Source organism: Apodemus sylvaticus, chromosome 2 (assembly GCF_947179515.1).
Source record: "Apodemus sylvaticus chromosome 2, mApoSyl1.1, whole genome shotgun sequence".
Taxonomy (NCBI): Eukaryota; Metazoa; Chordata; class Mammalia; order Rodentia; family Muridae; genus Apodemus; species Apodemus sylvaticus.
This window is the reverse complement of record NC_067473.1, coordinates 152,750,300-152,765,572: the sequence shown is the minus strand read 5'-3', so window position 1 is coordinate 152,765,572 and position 15,273 is coordinate 152,750,300. Positions and strand designations below refer to the sequence as shown.

Below are 15,273 nucleotides of genomic sequence, written 5' to 3'. Positions count from 1 at the left end.
TCTCCCAGGCCACACCTGATGCCCGCAGCCTCCCGGCAGATCACCTGAAGACCGAGGAGGAGCTTTCGGAGGAGAAGAAGATCCTGAACGAGATGCTGGAGGTGGTGGAGCAGAGAGACTCGCTGGTGGCCCTGCTGGAGGAGCAACGACTGCGGGAGAAAGAGGAGGACAAGGACCTGGAGGCTGCTATGCTGTGCAAGGGCTTCAGCCTGGACTGGTCCTGAGCCTGCCTACCATTGTGTCTGGTAGATTGGCACCCACCTGACCCGGCTGCGTTCTCCCAAACCACTGGATCCAGGTTCAGAAGAGGCCTGGCATCCCTGGAGGGCCGTGCTCAGACACCTTGCTGTGGGAAAACCCCAGGTGAGGGTTATCGTTTGAGGTGACTCCACCTCCAAGGAGAGGCGCCCCCCACCCCCAGAAGTCCCACTCCCGAGGGAGGAGATGGGTGTGTCTGATGTGTGCCCCAGGGGAACCGCCTTCGGGTCCCTGAGGGCTTGCTGCCTGGCACCTCTTTCAAGTGGCTCCTCTTGGGAGCCACTGCCACCACAGAGCACCTGCAGAGCAGAGCAGAGCAGAGCAGCCATTGCCCTCTCGCTCCCTGAAGCACCACCAAAGAAAGTCCAGAGGCATCCACAGAAAAGGCTGTGGATGGAGCGGAGCAGGGAGCAACCGCCCTGGGGGTAATGCTCACCCCGCCCGCCCGCCTGCCCCGGGGCAGGGGAAGTAGGCAGGTTCATTATGCAAGTCAGGGGGGCGCAGGAGGGGCCTGCCCCTCCACACACTGGATCCCCAGTGGACAGTGGCCTGAAGCCCGTGGATTGCTGTGTTTTGCTTTTAGTTCACAACCATTTTGACACTGGAAAAGTATTGACTTTGGGAGAGCAGAAGGAGGCCCTACCTACCTGTCAACCCCCTCCCCACTATCCCCTCCCCCTCCCCCACCCCACTCGTGTTGACAGAGAGGGGCGCGGTCCCTGGTCAGCACCCACATCACATCAGTACAGGACATAGCTCTCCTTGGCGTTTTCCTGTGTTTGCACATTGAGACAAGACTGACAGCCCGGCCAGACACTCAGCCACGTCGGACCCTTTTTTTTTTTTTTTTTGGTCAATTAACTTATTTTTTTAATACTTGAAAGTAAGCAACGTCATTTTTATACCTTTACTAAAGAGACACTGCCTGTCACCTGCGCGTGGGAGTGACGAGGAGGTCTTTGTACATCCCATGCAGCCGGATGCAAAACGGACCTGATTCATGTCACATGCATCTATTTATTAGCCTTCTTACTAGTGTTACCCACCTGGTTGGCACCAGGGGGCAGCTCAAGGCCCCGTGGGTCCTTGCTCACTGCTTTTCTGTCCCCTCCCTGACCCAGCACCCTGTTCCTGTTGCCACTGGACATTCCCAGGATAATAGCCTCTCCGTGCGAATGTGTTTCAGCACCAGGAGGCCCGGCCTGGAGACAGGCTGTCCTGGTCCTTTGAGGATCCTGGCTCTGTGGAACCCACTTTGTCCAATATTCGCTGCCAAGGTTTTTACCTCCTGTACGTATGCTGAAGGTTGAGGCTAGCCCCTCTTCATGCCTGCTGGGACCAAGTCAAGAGTGTGGTCTTGTTCTTAGGCTGGCTGGTGTAAAGGGTCAGCCCAGCGAGACAGGGACATGTGTGCTGGTCTCACCCCACCGTACCGGCCACTCCGGTCTTCTCTGCCTATACCAGGATTTTTCTCGGCCTGGCGAGCGCCGGCAGGTACCATGTAACCTGTCCCCTAAGCCAAGCTGTTCATTTCTCGTGGTTCAGCCAGAGGCCAGCGATTGGAGCCAGGGTGCTTCTCTTTCAAAACAGCAGCACATGGACTAGTCCACTGGTGCCATACCAATCTGGAAAGGGCACGCCAGCTGGGCCTGTGGGAGGGGCTAGTGCGGACGACAGCCAAGGGCCCACAATGACCCCGGACTGCCCATGGGAACCACACTGTGCCTCAACTTGAACACCCATCCACCCAACTCCAGAGGAGCAAACGTCTATCTTACTCTTCACCTTGCGCAAAAGCTGCCATCTCTCCTGTGGAAATCCAGATGTGCTGCTAGCGACCGCCACAGCTCTGACATCATTGCTTCCTGGTCTCTGGACATGGCGGTATTGCTATTTTTATTCCGTCAGAGGAGGATGTTCTGGATTCCATATTCAACCACAATCTGCCAATCAGACTGGACTTTGGACAGGACCTTCATTGCCTATGTGGCCTTCTTGACCCTGTCCTCTTCCACAGTGCCACCGGCAATCCCATACAGCTCAGCCCTGTCATTCCTGCTAACCCAGAACAAGGAAACCATTTCCCGAGTGACTCGAGAAGGACGCAGGGGCATGCTGCATCTCTAGTGGCCTCTCAGAGCAGAAGCACCAGATGTTCCCTTCTGCCTCTGTTCCGGTCAGCCATGAGGTGTTGATCTCTCCAAAGCACACACTGCTTCCAGCAGTCATTAGAAAGAGGGCAGAACGCTTTGCAGGAAGGCCTCAGAATTCCACCAGCCTTGGGAGACGACCCCCGGTTCTCCAGTCGTGACAGCACGAGGACTTCCGGTTCTCACAGAGCACTTCTTGTAGGCTCCCAGTTTGTAACCACTAGTTTGCAGTTGATTTCAGTGGCCTCGGGGAACGAGGCGTGAAGTGTTCCCCGCCTCTGGAAATACATACAGCTCTAGTCATGCGCTCTTCCCAGGGTTTATGTCTTCACTTGAAGGCAGGGAAGAGAGGGATGTATACACTTCATACACACATACAGCGCTAGAGTGCTTTTGAATAAACCCAGACTCAAGGCTAAGGACTGTACATGAGGGTCTAGCCTCTATCCCTGGAGTGCAAGCAGAAGCCAGCCCATGGCTCCCAAGTACAAGCATGGCCCACCCAGGTTCTAACCCTGCTCAGGTGATATTTTTGCCCCCAACAGCCATTGTTAAGGTAATTTTGACTAACAGATGTAGACTTTAAAACATAAGACATTTGTCACTGGGACAGCAGAGCAGAGGCAGGGGGCAAGAAATATCGACAGGGGAGGGGCTGGGACTGTGGCTCAGTGGTAGAATGTGTGTTAAGCATGTCTAAGGCCCATGGTTCAATCCCCAGTACCATGTTTAAAACATTTTTTTTCTTTTGAAAGATGGTAACATGGCCTACAAGAGGGAATGGTCTGTTTTATGCGCAATAAAGTTTTGGTTGTTTTTTTTGTTTTTTTTTAAAGAAACAAAAAAATGTATTTCTGAAGTCATTTTTCTGCTCTTGGCATTGAGTCAAGGCGTATTTATCACCTACCTTCCTGCAAATCATCTGGACAGCTTCCCAGTGAGTGTGTACAGACGAGGATCCTCAAAGAACCGAGCTTTGTGTTTGGTTTGTGATTTTTGAATCCTCTGTGTTGTCCTGACTTAGCATCAGTAGCTAGCGCTCAAGAATTCTCCACAGCAGCCCTGTTTAATAAGACGAAGTACTGAGTAATGGCCAAGGAAGCCGGAGCCAGTTTCTTAAAACAGGCATTACTGCGGAGTGGGGGGGTGAGGGGTGGGGTGGGGACACACCTTCACCCTCGGCACTCAGGAGGCAGAGGTAGCTGGAGTGCTGTGAGTTTGAGGCCAGCGTGGTCTACACTGTGAGTTCCAAGACTATATGTAGACCCTATCTTTAAAAACCAGACTGGTATCGCTAAAATTCCTAAGGTTCCAATGACAAACCAAGGCGTGATTCCACCAGAGTTCATGCTAGGAAAGCTGTGTCTTTATTGGGCTTTCCTAACCAGGTAGTGGGGTCTCCCTACAAAATCTCTTCACCTGGAAAGACTTTGCCCAGCAGAGATGAGGGCTTCCCCGTAGGTACGTCAATGGAGTCTCCCTCCCCATCGTCACCCTCCCTGTATAACCAGCCCTGTCCCCAGGCCCAGTATGGATAAGGCAGACAGAGCTGTGTACAACAGGTGGCGGGCAACATCTGGGTGCTCTGGCACTCTTCCCCCCCTCCATGAGGGCATGGACCATCAACAAGCCCAGCTGGGATGATCTTTTACAAGGGGGGGAAACTGAACTCCCCAAAATGGCAGTTATGTGGCTCACAGCTGGGTCACCAGCTATTCCAGAGAGAAAGCCCACTGGTCAGGGGCCCAAGCACAATGGGAGATGAGAAAGGAGGGCACTAGAAATAACCAGCCTAGGAGGGACTCCCTGTGGCCCTGGGCTCCTCGGGAAAGGTAGGTCCCGCCTTTTATCCTTTTGAAAGGGAAAGCACAGGGCTGGAGAGGAGATGGCTCAGCGTTTAAGAGCACTGACTGCTCTTCCAGGTTCTGAGTTCAATTCCCAGCAACCACGTGGTGACTCACAACCATCTGTAATGGGATGCGATGCCCGGTGTTTCTGAACACAGCTACAGTGTACTCATATACATGAAATAATTCTTTAAAAAAGAAAAAGGGAAGCCCAGCTGAGTGGGCACCCTCGATAGCCATCGTTCCCTCCCCCCTCCCCCCCAAGAGGCTTTCACATGAGATAAGGCTGCTCTAGGCTACACTTTCATCCCCCTCCCCTCTCTGTGACAGGAAATGGTAGTTTTAGGCAGGCAGCCAGGAAACAGGCACCTCCCAAGAAACCCCGGCTCCTGGCCTCTGCCAGCCCAGCTGACTCCTATCAGGAGAGCAGAAAGAAGAATGCATCTGTGCCCCTGTAAGAAGGTAAGTGGTAAAGATAATGCCTGGGCCTGGGCTAGCCTCGGACTTTGGGTATGGACCCTCCTCACTTGCACCTTGCTAGAGAGGCAAGGTCTAGGGGCGCGTGTAGGTATAAAGGCTGCAGGAGAAGGGGGCTTGGGCTCCGGAGAGCATGTTTGGGGAGCATCTTTTGTGGCAGGAGCCCCAGAAGCCTGATAGCAGTGTGGGCTGCCTCCCTCCTGCCCAGGGCAGGGAACAGCCCTGGACTTAAAGGAGGACCTTTAAAATTCAGAAAGGGTTTTTCTCTCTAGAACCCTCCTGATGGAAGGCCATAAAATACTAACACAGTGAACCCAGCCGGTTCTTCCCCTTGTAAAATAGATTTCACTGCAAGGTGGTATTCCTAGTTCAGAGCTCCTTTCTCCGGCTGCCTCTGCCTGCTCTCCCAGACTGGATTGTGGCTCTGTTACACTGTTCCCTATCACTGGTGAGTAGGCAAACCTCTCCCAGTAAGAGACAGCCCTCTGGTGTGAACACCTTACTGCCCACCTGAGGAATTCAATGTTCTACACAGGCTGAGGGAAGAAATGAGAGGGAAAAGAGACACGTGAAAGACCGAGAAGTTTCTAACTGAAAGTGTAAATTCCACAACACTTTTTTAAAAAATATATTCTGTTTTAAATTTTGTGTATGTGAGAAGGGATATGAATGTCAGTACAGGAGCCAGCAGTAGCTGGAGAGGTCAGAGACCCCCGAAACTGGAGTTCCAGCTGGAGTTGTGAGCTGCCTGCCATGGGCTGGGTACTTAATTTGGGTCTTCTCTAAGAGCAAATGCTATTCACTACGAAGCCATCTCTCCTGCCCAAAGTTACACAATCCTTTATGTACCAGAAATTTGGGGATTGACATTTAAAATATTGGCTCCTGGCTGGAAAGAGGCACTGCATTCAGGTGCATACATCCCCCACAAAGATACATTACATACAATTTAAAATCATAGAAATAGCCTGGCAGTGGTGGTGCTCGCCTTTAATCCCAGCACTCCTGGTCTACAGAGTGAGTTCCAGGACAGCCAGGGCTACTCAGAAAAACCTTGTCTCAAAAAACAAAACAAAACAAAAAATAGAAATAAGGAGAGATGGCTCAATGGCTAAGAGCCCTTGCTCTTGCAGAGGACCTGCTTGATTTCCTGCATGCACAGGGCAGCTCCCAACCATCTAACTCGAGTTCCAGGGAATCTGGCATCTTTCTGACTTCCAAGAGCACCAGGCATGTACGTGGTACACAAACATGTCACCAACCAAAGTAAATGTTAAGTAAGAATCTCAAAAACATTGAAATCATGTGTGTGAGTTTTCTGGATAATTTAAAACATGCACAGCCTGGGGCTGGAGAGATGGCTCAGAGGTTAAGAGCACTGACTGCTCTTCCGAAGGTCCTGAGTTCAAATCCCAGCAACCACACGGTGGCTCACAACCATCTGTACTGAGATAGGACGCCCTCTTCTGGTGTGTCTGAAGACAGCTACAGTGTACTTACATATAATAAATCTTTTAAAAAGAAAACATGCACAGCTTAAATAGTAGAGTGCTGATCCTGCACAAAGCCCAGCACTCCATAAACCCAGGCATGGTGGCACACACCTCGCCCAGGACCTGGAAGGGTGAGGCAGAAGGACCAGAAGTTGAAGGAATTTCATCCTTGGGTATGTAGCAAATGTGACGTCAGCTCCAATGACTTGAGAACCTCTCTCAAAATAAAAAAGAACAAAGAAATAAATAGAAGCCATCACAAGCCCTTAGTCCTCAGATCTGAACTCGCCAGCGGCTGAGTCAGAGGCCATCCATGTCCAGACATCCCTGGCCAGCCCCCAGTCTTCAAGGTCATGCTGGACTCTCAAACCTGTGCTAAGCCTTTGCAACTTCCCTAACCCACTGTTTCCTTCTGAGTCTGGTCTCGGGCTGACTCGGGCCAGCACCACTCACCAGTGGAGGGATCTTCCAAACAGATGCAGAGTGACTGCTTTGTCATACAGGAAGCATGAATCAGGGTCCCCCCAAGTTCCCATTACTGATTCAGACCCTGCCTTCAGCTACATAGGAGGGCCACCCGGGGACAGGCCCTTTTATTTGCTGTCTTTCTGGAAGCTGAAAGCCAATATTCTTTATTGGCTGGGTGGTGGTGGTGGCGGCGGCGGCGGCGGCGGCGGCGGCGGCGGCGGCGGCGGCGGCGGCGGCGGCGGCTGCGGCGGCGCACACCTTTAATCCCAGGATTTGGGAGGCAGAGGCAGGTGGATTTCTGACTTCGAGGTCAGCCTGGTCTACAGAGTGAGTTCCAGGACAGCCAGGGCTACACAGAGAAACCCTGTCTCGGAAAAAAAAAAAAGCCAAAAAAAAAGAATATATATAAATATATATATTTATTATTTTAAATTATTAGCATATAGTTTTAGTATCCTATATATAGGGTATATACAGATGTGTGTGTATAAACCTGTATACATATACATATATACAGATTTTTTTATATATCCTATATATAGATATATATGTTATATATATCATATATTTAATTGTAAGCCCATGGTTTAAACTTCCTTTGGCTGCAGGCCAGTGGAGGGTCACCAGGCCCTTCTTGTTCTTATGATCACTAACGATGATCCTTTGAGCCTCTGTGTCTCTCCAGGAGGAAATGTTTTCTAGGTCACTTGGCCCTGTGACATGAAGAGCCAGCCCTAGGGATCTGATTTGGCGTCTGCCCAGGCTGGCTGCTATCCAGCTGACTGATCTTGAATCCAGCTCTCTGCCTCCTAAGTCTTTGCCCCATCAAATGGTGGTGGGACAGAAAAGAGCCAGTGACACTTGCTGTGTACTATGTGCCTGTCCCTTTCTCAGGCTCTGAGTCACAGTCACAGGCCAGTCCGGCCCCGCTCAGAGCCCAACCCAGAAGCTGTCCCTGCTCACTTTCTTGGAATTCCTGAGGGCATCTGGGAAGAGAGTGAAGGAGAGGGAGGAAACCGATGTTTACGTTTGATATGGGAAAGTCCCAAGAAGAGCTAGAGACAGAAATAGCACGCCCACGTCATGTATCAATAACAGACAAAAAGATCATGATTGTTCACACCTGGAATGCCAACACCCATGAGTCTGAAGCAGGAGGATTGACACGAGTTCTAGGTCTTCCTGGGCATGTACTGTCTTCTAGGCCAGCTTAAGCCTTTAAAACGTTACTAGGCAGTGGTGGTGCCCACCTTTAAAGCCATAATGAGGAAGCATCCTTCTCTACAAAGTGAGTTCCAGAAACCCTAGCTTGAAAAAAAAAAAAAAAGATGGGTAGATGGATAGACAGACAGACGGACAGATAGAGCTGGCTTTGGAAAGAGCAGAGCAATACCAAAGATGGTCTGTGGGCCATGATCAGATCGACCTGGGGCAAATGTTGAGGGGCCTGGCTCTTTGGAAAAGCCAGCTCCTTCCTTCCACTCCTTCCCCAGGAGCTCCTCTGTGTGGCCAGACCCTAAGAAGGGCCCACATGGCGGAAGTGGGAATCTCAGACATTCATCTGGCTTTGAGAAGCCAGCCCTCCAGGTCTCGGCTTTTCTGTCCTTGAGCTGGGCATCCTCGCTGGTAACTGTCAGAGTTCAAAGAGCCAGGCAGGGAATAAAACTTGGGAAGTCCCACACAGGGCTTCTGACTTACTGTAGGTGTTGAGTCACACACCAGGGCTCCACCTATGCCACAACCAACCCCCAAAGCAGAGGACAAAGTGCCACCTCAGCAGAGTACCCTGTCACTGCAGTTCAGGTATAAGTGACAGGACCGCCTTACCCCCTCCCTCCCCAGCCCCCAGACCTTGGTCCCGGATCTTTCTTCCAGCAGGGTTTGTCTGCTATCCCTCTCCTGTCTTCCCACCCACCTGCCTTTCAAGGCCTGCCTGGGCTGAAGGAAGGCACCCTGGCAATGGTGTGGGAGACTGGGCCAGCCCCTAAACACTTTCGCCTTCCCAGTAAAAGGTCTCAGATGAAGATTCAGGGAGACACAGAAGGATCACGGTGGGGTACAGAGTTTATTAAACATTAACTTTTAATGTCAGTAATCGGGAAAGCAGAAGCAGGTGGAATTCTGAGGTTGAAGCAGGACAGACAGACAAAGCATGGCAGGGGGGCTTTGAAGAGAGGTGATCAGGGCCCACATGGTGGAAGTGGGAATCTCTTAAACCTTTCTGAGGATGAGGATATTTTTGCCACACAAGCCTACCATCAAAGCTCTGATTCAGAGGCAAAGAAAGGGGTGAGGAGCAGGGGGTGTGGCCTTGTGTGAACTCACCTCCCTGGGTGAAAGATCCCAGCACCTCAGAGTCTGTCAGCTAGGGACCCACAGACAGCCCTACAGCATCCGTGAGATGGGAGAGCTGGATTCCAGCATCACTCTCTCACACCCGGGGCAGGGCGGAGAGGAGAGGATCCCTTTAGGACAGCCCCTGCTCCCTCAGCCTCCAGCACAGTGTCACAGCCCACTCTATGATTGCTCTCACTGCTGGTCTCCTGTCAACCTTCTGTGCACCAGACAATAACACTAGCCAGTCCCCTCCTTTGTCTCCCAAAACAGTCCTGGTGACTTTGCTTGAGCCTTGGAGGATGCTGTGGTCTTGATGGATGAACTACCACCATCTTCCCTGTGTCTGTCTGGTGTTTCCTTAGATGCCAGGGGTGGAGCCAGGCGGCGGTGGTGCATGCCTGTAATCCCAGCACTCAGGGAGGCAGAGACAGGCAGATTTCTGAGTTCAAGGCCAGCCTGGTCTACAGAGTGAGTTCCAGGATAGCCAGGCCTATATAGAGAAACTCTCTCGGAAAAAAAACAAATCCAAAAAACAAACAAACAAAAAGAAGCGGGGTGGGGGGGGGCAATCATTCTCTGTTAATGACAAGCCTCAGGATTTCTGGGACTCACCTGGTAAAAGGAAAACTGACTCAGGCAGGCAAGGTTGTCCACAGTATTAGTCAAGGCTCCCTAAAGGAACAGAACTGGCAGAATGAATATTTATATAAATAAAGGAAATTAGATTGATTTGCATAATGTCCCGTTAATCCAACAATGGCTGTCTCCCAATGGAAAGGTGGAAGGGGATCTGGTAGTAGTTCAGGCCCTGGGGCAGTGCCAGACGCCCACTGGAGTTCTAGAGCATTCTGGAGAGCTGCCTGTCTTGGGTCTACTTTGGAATCCCAAGAAGTTAGTTCTAACACAGGTGGAAGAACACAGGGCAAGCAGGCTAGGAGCAAAAGCTTCCTTCTTACACGCCCTTTACTGTGCCATGTAAGAAGGTGTGGCAGAGATTTAGGACAGGTTGTCTTCCTTCAGTCCCCCACAGGCTTACCCAGAACCTTGGCTTTTAGTTGATTCCAGACATGGTCAAGTTGACAACCAAGATCCACCATTGTATCCTCTAGTCTTCCACTAAAATTTATTTTCTTATAAATAAATATTTTTTCACTGCCATTCTGGACTTTATACACGGAGTTCTTGGCCAGCTTGGGCTATACAAGACACTGCCTTATTCAAGACAGTCTCACTGTGTAGCTCTGGCTGTCCTAGAACTCACTCTGTAGACCAGACGGGCCTTGAACTCACAGAGATTCGCCTGCCTCTGCTACTGCCTCCTGAGTGCTGAAATTAAAAGATATGTGCCCCATCACCAGCTTGGGGAGACACTGTCTTTAAAAACAAGGGCCCTAGTTCCTGGGTCCCTACACCCAGAGTCCTGCCTTCCAACCCCAACTGCCACATGCAGCTAGCAGGAGCCTGGTAACAGACTATCAAAATAATTCAACAGTCACATTCTACGGGTGCTTTCTATATGTACTGGCTGGTTTTATCTTAACTTGACACAAGCTGGAGTTATCACAGAGAAAGGAGCTTCAGTTGGGGAAGTGCCTCCGTGAGATCCAGCTGTGGGGCATTTTCTCAATTAGTGATCAAGGGGGAGGGCCCCTTGTGGGTGGTGCCATCCCTGGGCTGGTGGTCCTGGGTTCTATAAGAAAGCAAACTGAGCAATGCAGGGGAAGCAAGCCAGTAAGTAACATCCCTCCATGGCCTCTGCATCAGCACCTGCTTCCTGACCTGCTTGAGTTCCAGTCCTGACTTCCTTTGGTGATGAACAACAGTGTGGAAGTTTAAGCTGAATAAACCCTTTCCTCCCCAACGTGCTTCTTGGTCATGATATTTATGCAGGAATAGAAACCCCGACTGAGATACTATATAATAATGAAATAGTTTTTCATTTATTCATAGCATGCTATGAGGTACACTAACACCCCCTTTGATGGGAAAGACACATTGAGGCCCATCTCTGACTGATGGAAGAACTGAGCCTGGGGCTGTTGAAGGGTTGAACCTAGGGAGGGAAAATGAATTTCCAAAGTGAAGCTCTTCTGCTCCCACCCTCCTCCTGACCCCCTGGGGGGTGGCGCTACCCTGCACTATTCCTCGGGCTCTATTGTACCTACTTACCAGATGTTTCTTGTGTACCCGGGTCCTATAGGGCCTTTGTTCGGTATTTGTACTGTTCCATACAGGGATGGTCTTTCTTAGGGTAGTTAAGACTCAGAGTCACGCCGGGCAGTGGTAGCACACGCCTATAATCCCAGCACTCTGGGAGACAGAGGCAGGCGGATTTCTGAGTTCGAGGCCAGCCTGGTCTACAGAGTGAATACCAGAACAGCCAGGGCTACACAGAGAAACCCTGTCTCAAAAAAACAAAATCCAAAAAACCAAAAAACAAAACAAAAACAAACAAACAAAAAAAAACCTCAGAGTCAGGTTAAACTGAGTATTGAGCCAATGGTATAATTAAGCCCATCGCCTTCTCCTCCTCCTCCTCCTCCAGTGCTTTCTAGCTGTTTGTGATTTGTGTTCTCTTACACAATGAGTCCTATCGACCCCGACCATGATTGTCTGAGAAACCCTAGCCATGTTTCCTCACATATGGAAGACTATAAATGCACAAACCATGAGAAAGGTATGCGGGCTTTATAACCACACCCTGGTCCCAGGAATATGTCTGGCCTCAAACTCACTGTGTAGCCAAGTATGAAGTAGGCCCGGGGGGCTGGAGAGATAGCTCAGCTGTTAAGAGCACTGACTGCTCTTCTGAAGGTCCTGAGTTCAAATCCCAGCAACCACATGGTGGCTCACAACCATCGTAACAAGCTCTGGCACTCTCTTCTGGAGTGTCTGAAGACAGCTACAGTGTACTTACATATAATAAATAAATAAATCTTTAAAAAAAAAAAAAGAAGAAGTAGGCCCGGCAGCAGCGGCTGCGCGCACCTTTGATCCCAGCACTCGGAAGGCAGAGGCAGGCCTGGTCTGTGTAGTCAGTTATGGCAATGGAACAAGACCATGTCTCAAAAAAGCAAAAGAACAAACCAAAAAGCCTTGTGCTTTCATCCCTGGGGTTCACTGGCCTGCCGGCCTACCCTGAACAGTAAGACAAGCCCCAGCTTCTAGTGACAGACCTAGCCTCAAAAAACAAGGTGGGGCTGACAAGAATGGCTCATAGGGAAGGCACCAGCTACCTGTGTTTCATCCCACATGGAGAAGGAAAGCAGTGACTCCTTCAAGTACTTCAATATGTGTGCCCGTGCGTGCGAGCACACACACACACACAATCACAAGCAATCAAAGTGATTAAGAACAAAAGGAGAAAAAGAAAAGCCCCAGAGGCCAAAAGACACATCAGATATCTTGGTAGTAGAGTTACAGGTGGTGGTGAACTACTTGGTGCCGGTCTGGGATTCACACGCCTATCACCATGAGAGGGCTGAACCCTAACCACTGGGCCCTCTCCAGCCTCCTGTACGACCAACCACTTGAGAACCTGAAGCTTCTACTAGAATTAAATGCTCCCTGACCCAGCATCCTCACCCCTAGATATTTTACCTAAAAGAAATAGAAGCAAATCGGGCATGGTGACACAGGCCTGTGATCCCAGTATTTGGGAAGCTGAAACGGGAGGGCTTCTAGGAGTTTCCAGGTCAGTCTGGGCTGCAGGGTGAGACTTTGTCTCCAAAACCAACCCCCTCCCCAGAAAGTGAAGGAAAATTAAAAAAAAAAAAAAAAAAGAGTCAGGTCAGGGGTTTTGTGACACTGGCCATACCAACCTGTCGTGGCTTGAATGAGGGGGCCCTGCGGTGGCTGGAATAAGCACGAGCCCCATAGGCTGCTATAATTTGAATACTTAAGGATTACAAGGACTAGAAGGTGTGCCCTTGTTGGAGGAAGTGTGCTGTCAGTGGGTTGTTTTTTGTTTTTGTTTTTGTTTTTTTTTTTAATCCCAATCCCAGGGCTGGAGAGATGGCTCAGTGGTTAAGAGCACTGACTGTTCTTCCAAAGGTCCTGAATTGAATTCCCAGCAACCACATGGTGGCTCACAACCATCTGTAATGAGATTTGACTCCCTCTTCTGGAGTGTCTGAAGACAGTTACAGTGTACTTACATATAATAAATAAATAAATCTTTTTTTAAAAAAATCCCAATCTAGGGTTCCTACCCCACCTTTGATCTTTCAGCTTCTGGATAAAAGACACACTACTTTTATTAAGTAAGCCTAAAACAGCACAAGAGCTGGGCAGATATCTCTCCTCCCTGCTATTATGTCTGTTTCGCAGCCAATAATCCCATTGTATAATTTGTGCTGTTCCGTGCAGGCTGCTCTTAACTGCAGCTAGCCAGCCCACGTGGTCATTATGTCTGACTCTCCTCACCCACGGCAGCTTCTTCCTCCGGTCACCTTCTCCTGAAGTGTGTCACTGGGTCGGCTTTGAGCTTTTAAAAGCCCATGCCAGGCCCAGAGTCCCTCCATCTCCTCGTGAGGATCAGGATGTAAAACTCTCAGCTATTTCTCCAGCACCATATCCGCCTGTGTGCTGCCAGGCTCCCTGCAGTGATGATGGTGGATTAAACAAGCCTCCAGTCAAATGCTTCCTTTTGTAACAATTGCCTTGGTCATGGGGTCTTTCCTGGCTAATTTGTTTGTCTGTTTGTTCCAAAATAGCATTTCTCTGTATAGTCCTGGCTATCCTGGAACTCACTCTGTAGACCAGGCTGGCCTCAAACTCAGAGATCTTCCTGCCTTTGCCTCTGAGGGCTGGGATTAAAGATGTGTGCCACCACCGCCTGGCATATCCTAGCTAGGTTTATGTCAACTTGACACAAACTAGAGTTGTCTGAAAGGAGGAAACCTCAATTGAGAAGATGCCTCCATTAAACCAGCTATAGGTTATTAATTAGTGATCAGGGAGGGTGGGTACAATTTATTGTGGGTGGGGCCACCCCTGGGCTGGTGCCTGTGTTCTAGAAGGAAGTAGGCTGAGCAAGCCTTGAGGAGCAAGCCAGCAGGCAGCACCCCTTCGTGGCTTCTGTTCCTACCTCCATGTTCCCACCCTGTTTGAGTTCCTCTCCTGACTTCCCCCAATGATGGGCGTGGAAATGTAAGCCAATGAACCTTTTCCTCACCAGCTTGCTTTGGGCCACGGTGTTTCATTATAGCAATAGTAAGCCAAACTAAGATAATGTCTCGTCTCATTAGAACAGTGACTAAGACTGGCCTCTATAGGCTCATAGGTGTGAACACGCACTCCCCAGTTGGTGGAACTATTTAGGAAGGACTAGGAGATACAGTCTTGTTGGAGAAGGTGTGTCACTGAGGGAGGGCTTTGAGGTTTCAAAGGCCCATGCCAGGCCCAGAGTCCTTCTCTCTCTACTTTCTACCTGTAGATAAAGATGCGAGCTCTCAACGACTCTCCATCACCATGTCTGTCTGTCTGTCTGTTGCCAAGCTCCCTGCTATGATGGTCATGGACTCTAACTCTCTGAAAAACCATAAGCCCTAAATTTAAAAAAAATTTTTTGAGAGGTTTTTCTGTATAGACCTGTGTCCCAGAATCACTCTGTAGACCAAGCTGACCTTGAACTCAGAGATCCTCCTGCCTCTGCCTTCCAAGTGCTGCCACCACCACCCAGCTAAATGCTTTCTTTTATAATTTATCATGGTCATACTGTTTTGTCATGGTAACAGAAAAGCAACTAAGACACAGCCATGTCTGAGGTACATACGTGTATAGATGTACAGTTATGCCTTTTCTAATTATGTAATGGAGACAGACACACACAATAATATTGTCTGCAGAGTTGGGGATGGATTCTAATGCTTTATCTTAATTCAGCTCATAAAACCACATGGGAATCTATATGTCCAGATGCTGAGGGTCCCTGTCCCCAATTGGTTTTTGATTGATCAATAAAGAACCAATGGTCAATGGCTGGGCAGGGTGAAAGAGGCAAGACTTTTAGGGTTTCCAGGCAAGAAACTTCCTCAGGGGAGAAGAGGAAGGGAGTCTGCCACGACAGGGAAGCAGAAAGTTCAGACTTAAAGGCCTGCCGACATGTAAGAATCCAGAAAAGTGGCTCCAGGGCCCTCTGATTGGGTCTGGGGTCGCAGAGATAAAGATCTGTCAAGTATTAATTCAAGAATACCAGAGGGGAGTGTGTGCTAGCCGAGGGGAGGCTTGGAAGTCCCCAAC

At 49.8% G+C, this 15,273-nt stretch overlaps 1 protein-coding gene across 1 annotated transcript in view; it reads left to right on the top strand.

Moving 5' to 3' along the window:
* Mical3 (microtubule associated monooxygenase, calponin and LIM domain containing 3) overlaps positions 1-3,224 on the top strand; it is a 142,593-nt gene extending 139,369 nt beyond the window's left edge. The window contains exon 30 of the mRNA XM_052172896.1: positions 40-3,224. Coding sequence (XP_052028856.1) covers positions 40-224 — 185 coding nt within the window. The 3' untranslated portion in view covers positions 225-3,224. The remainder of the gene's footprint in view (positions 1-39) is intronic.
* Positions 3,225-15,273: the final 12,049 nt, after the last annotated feature.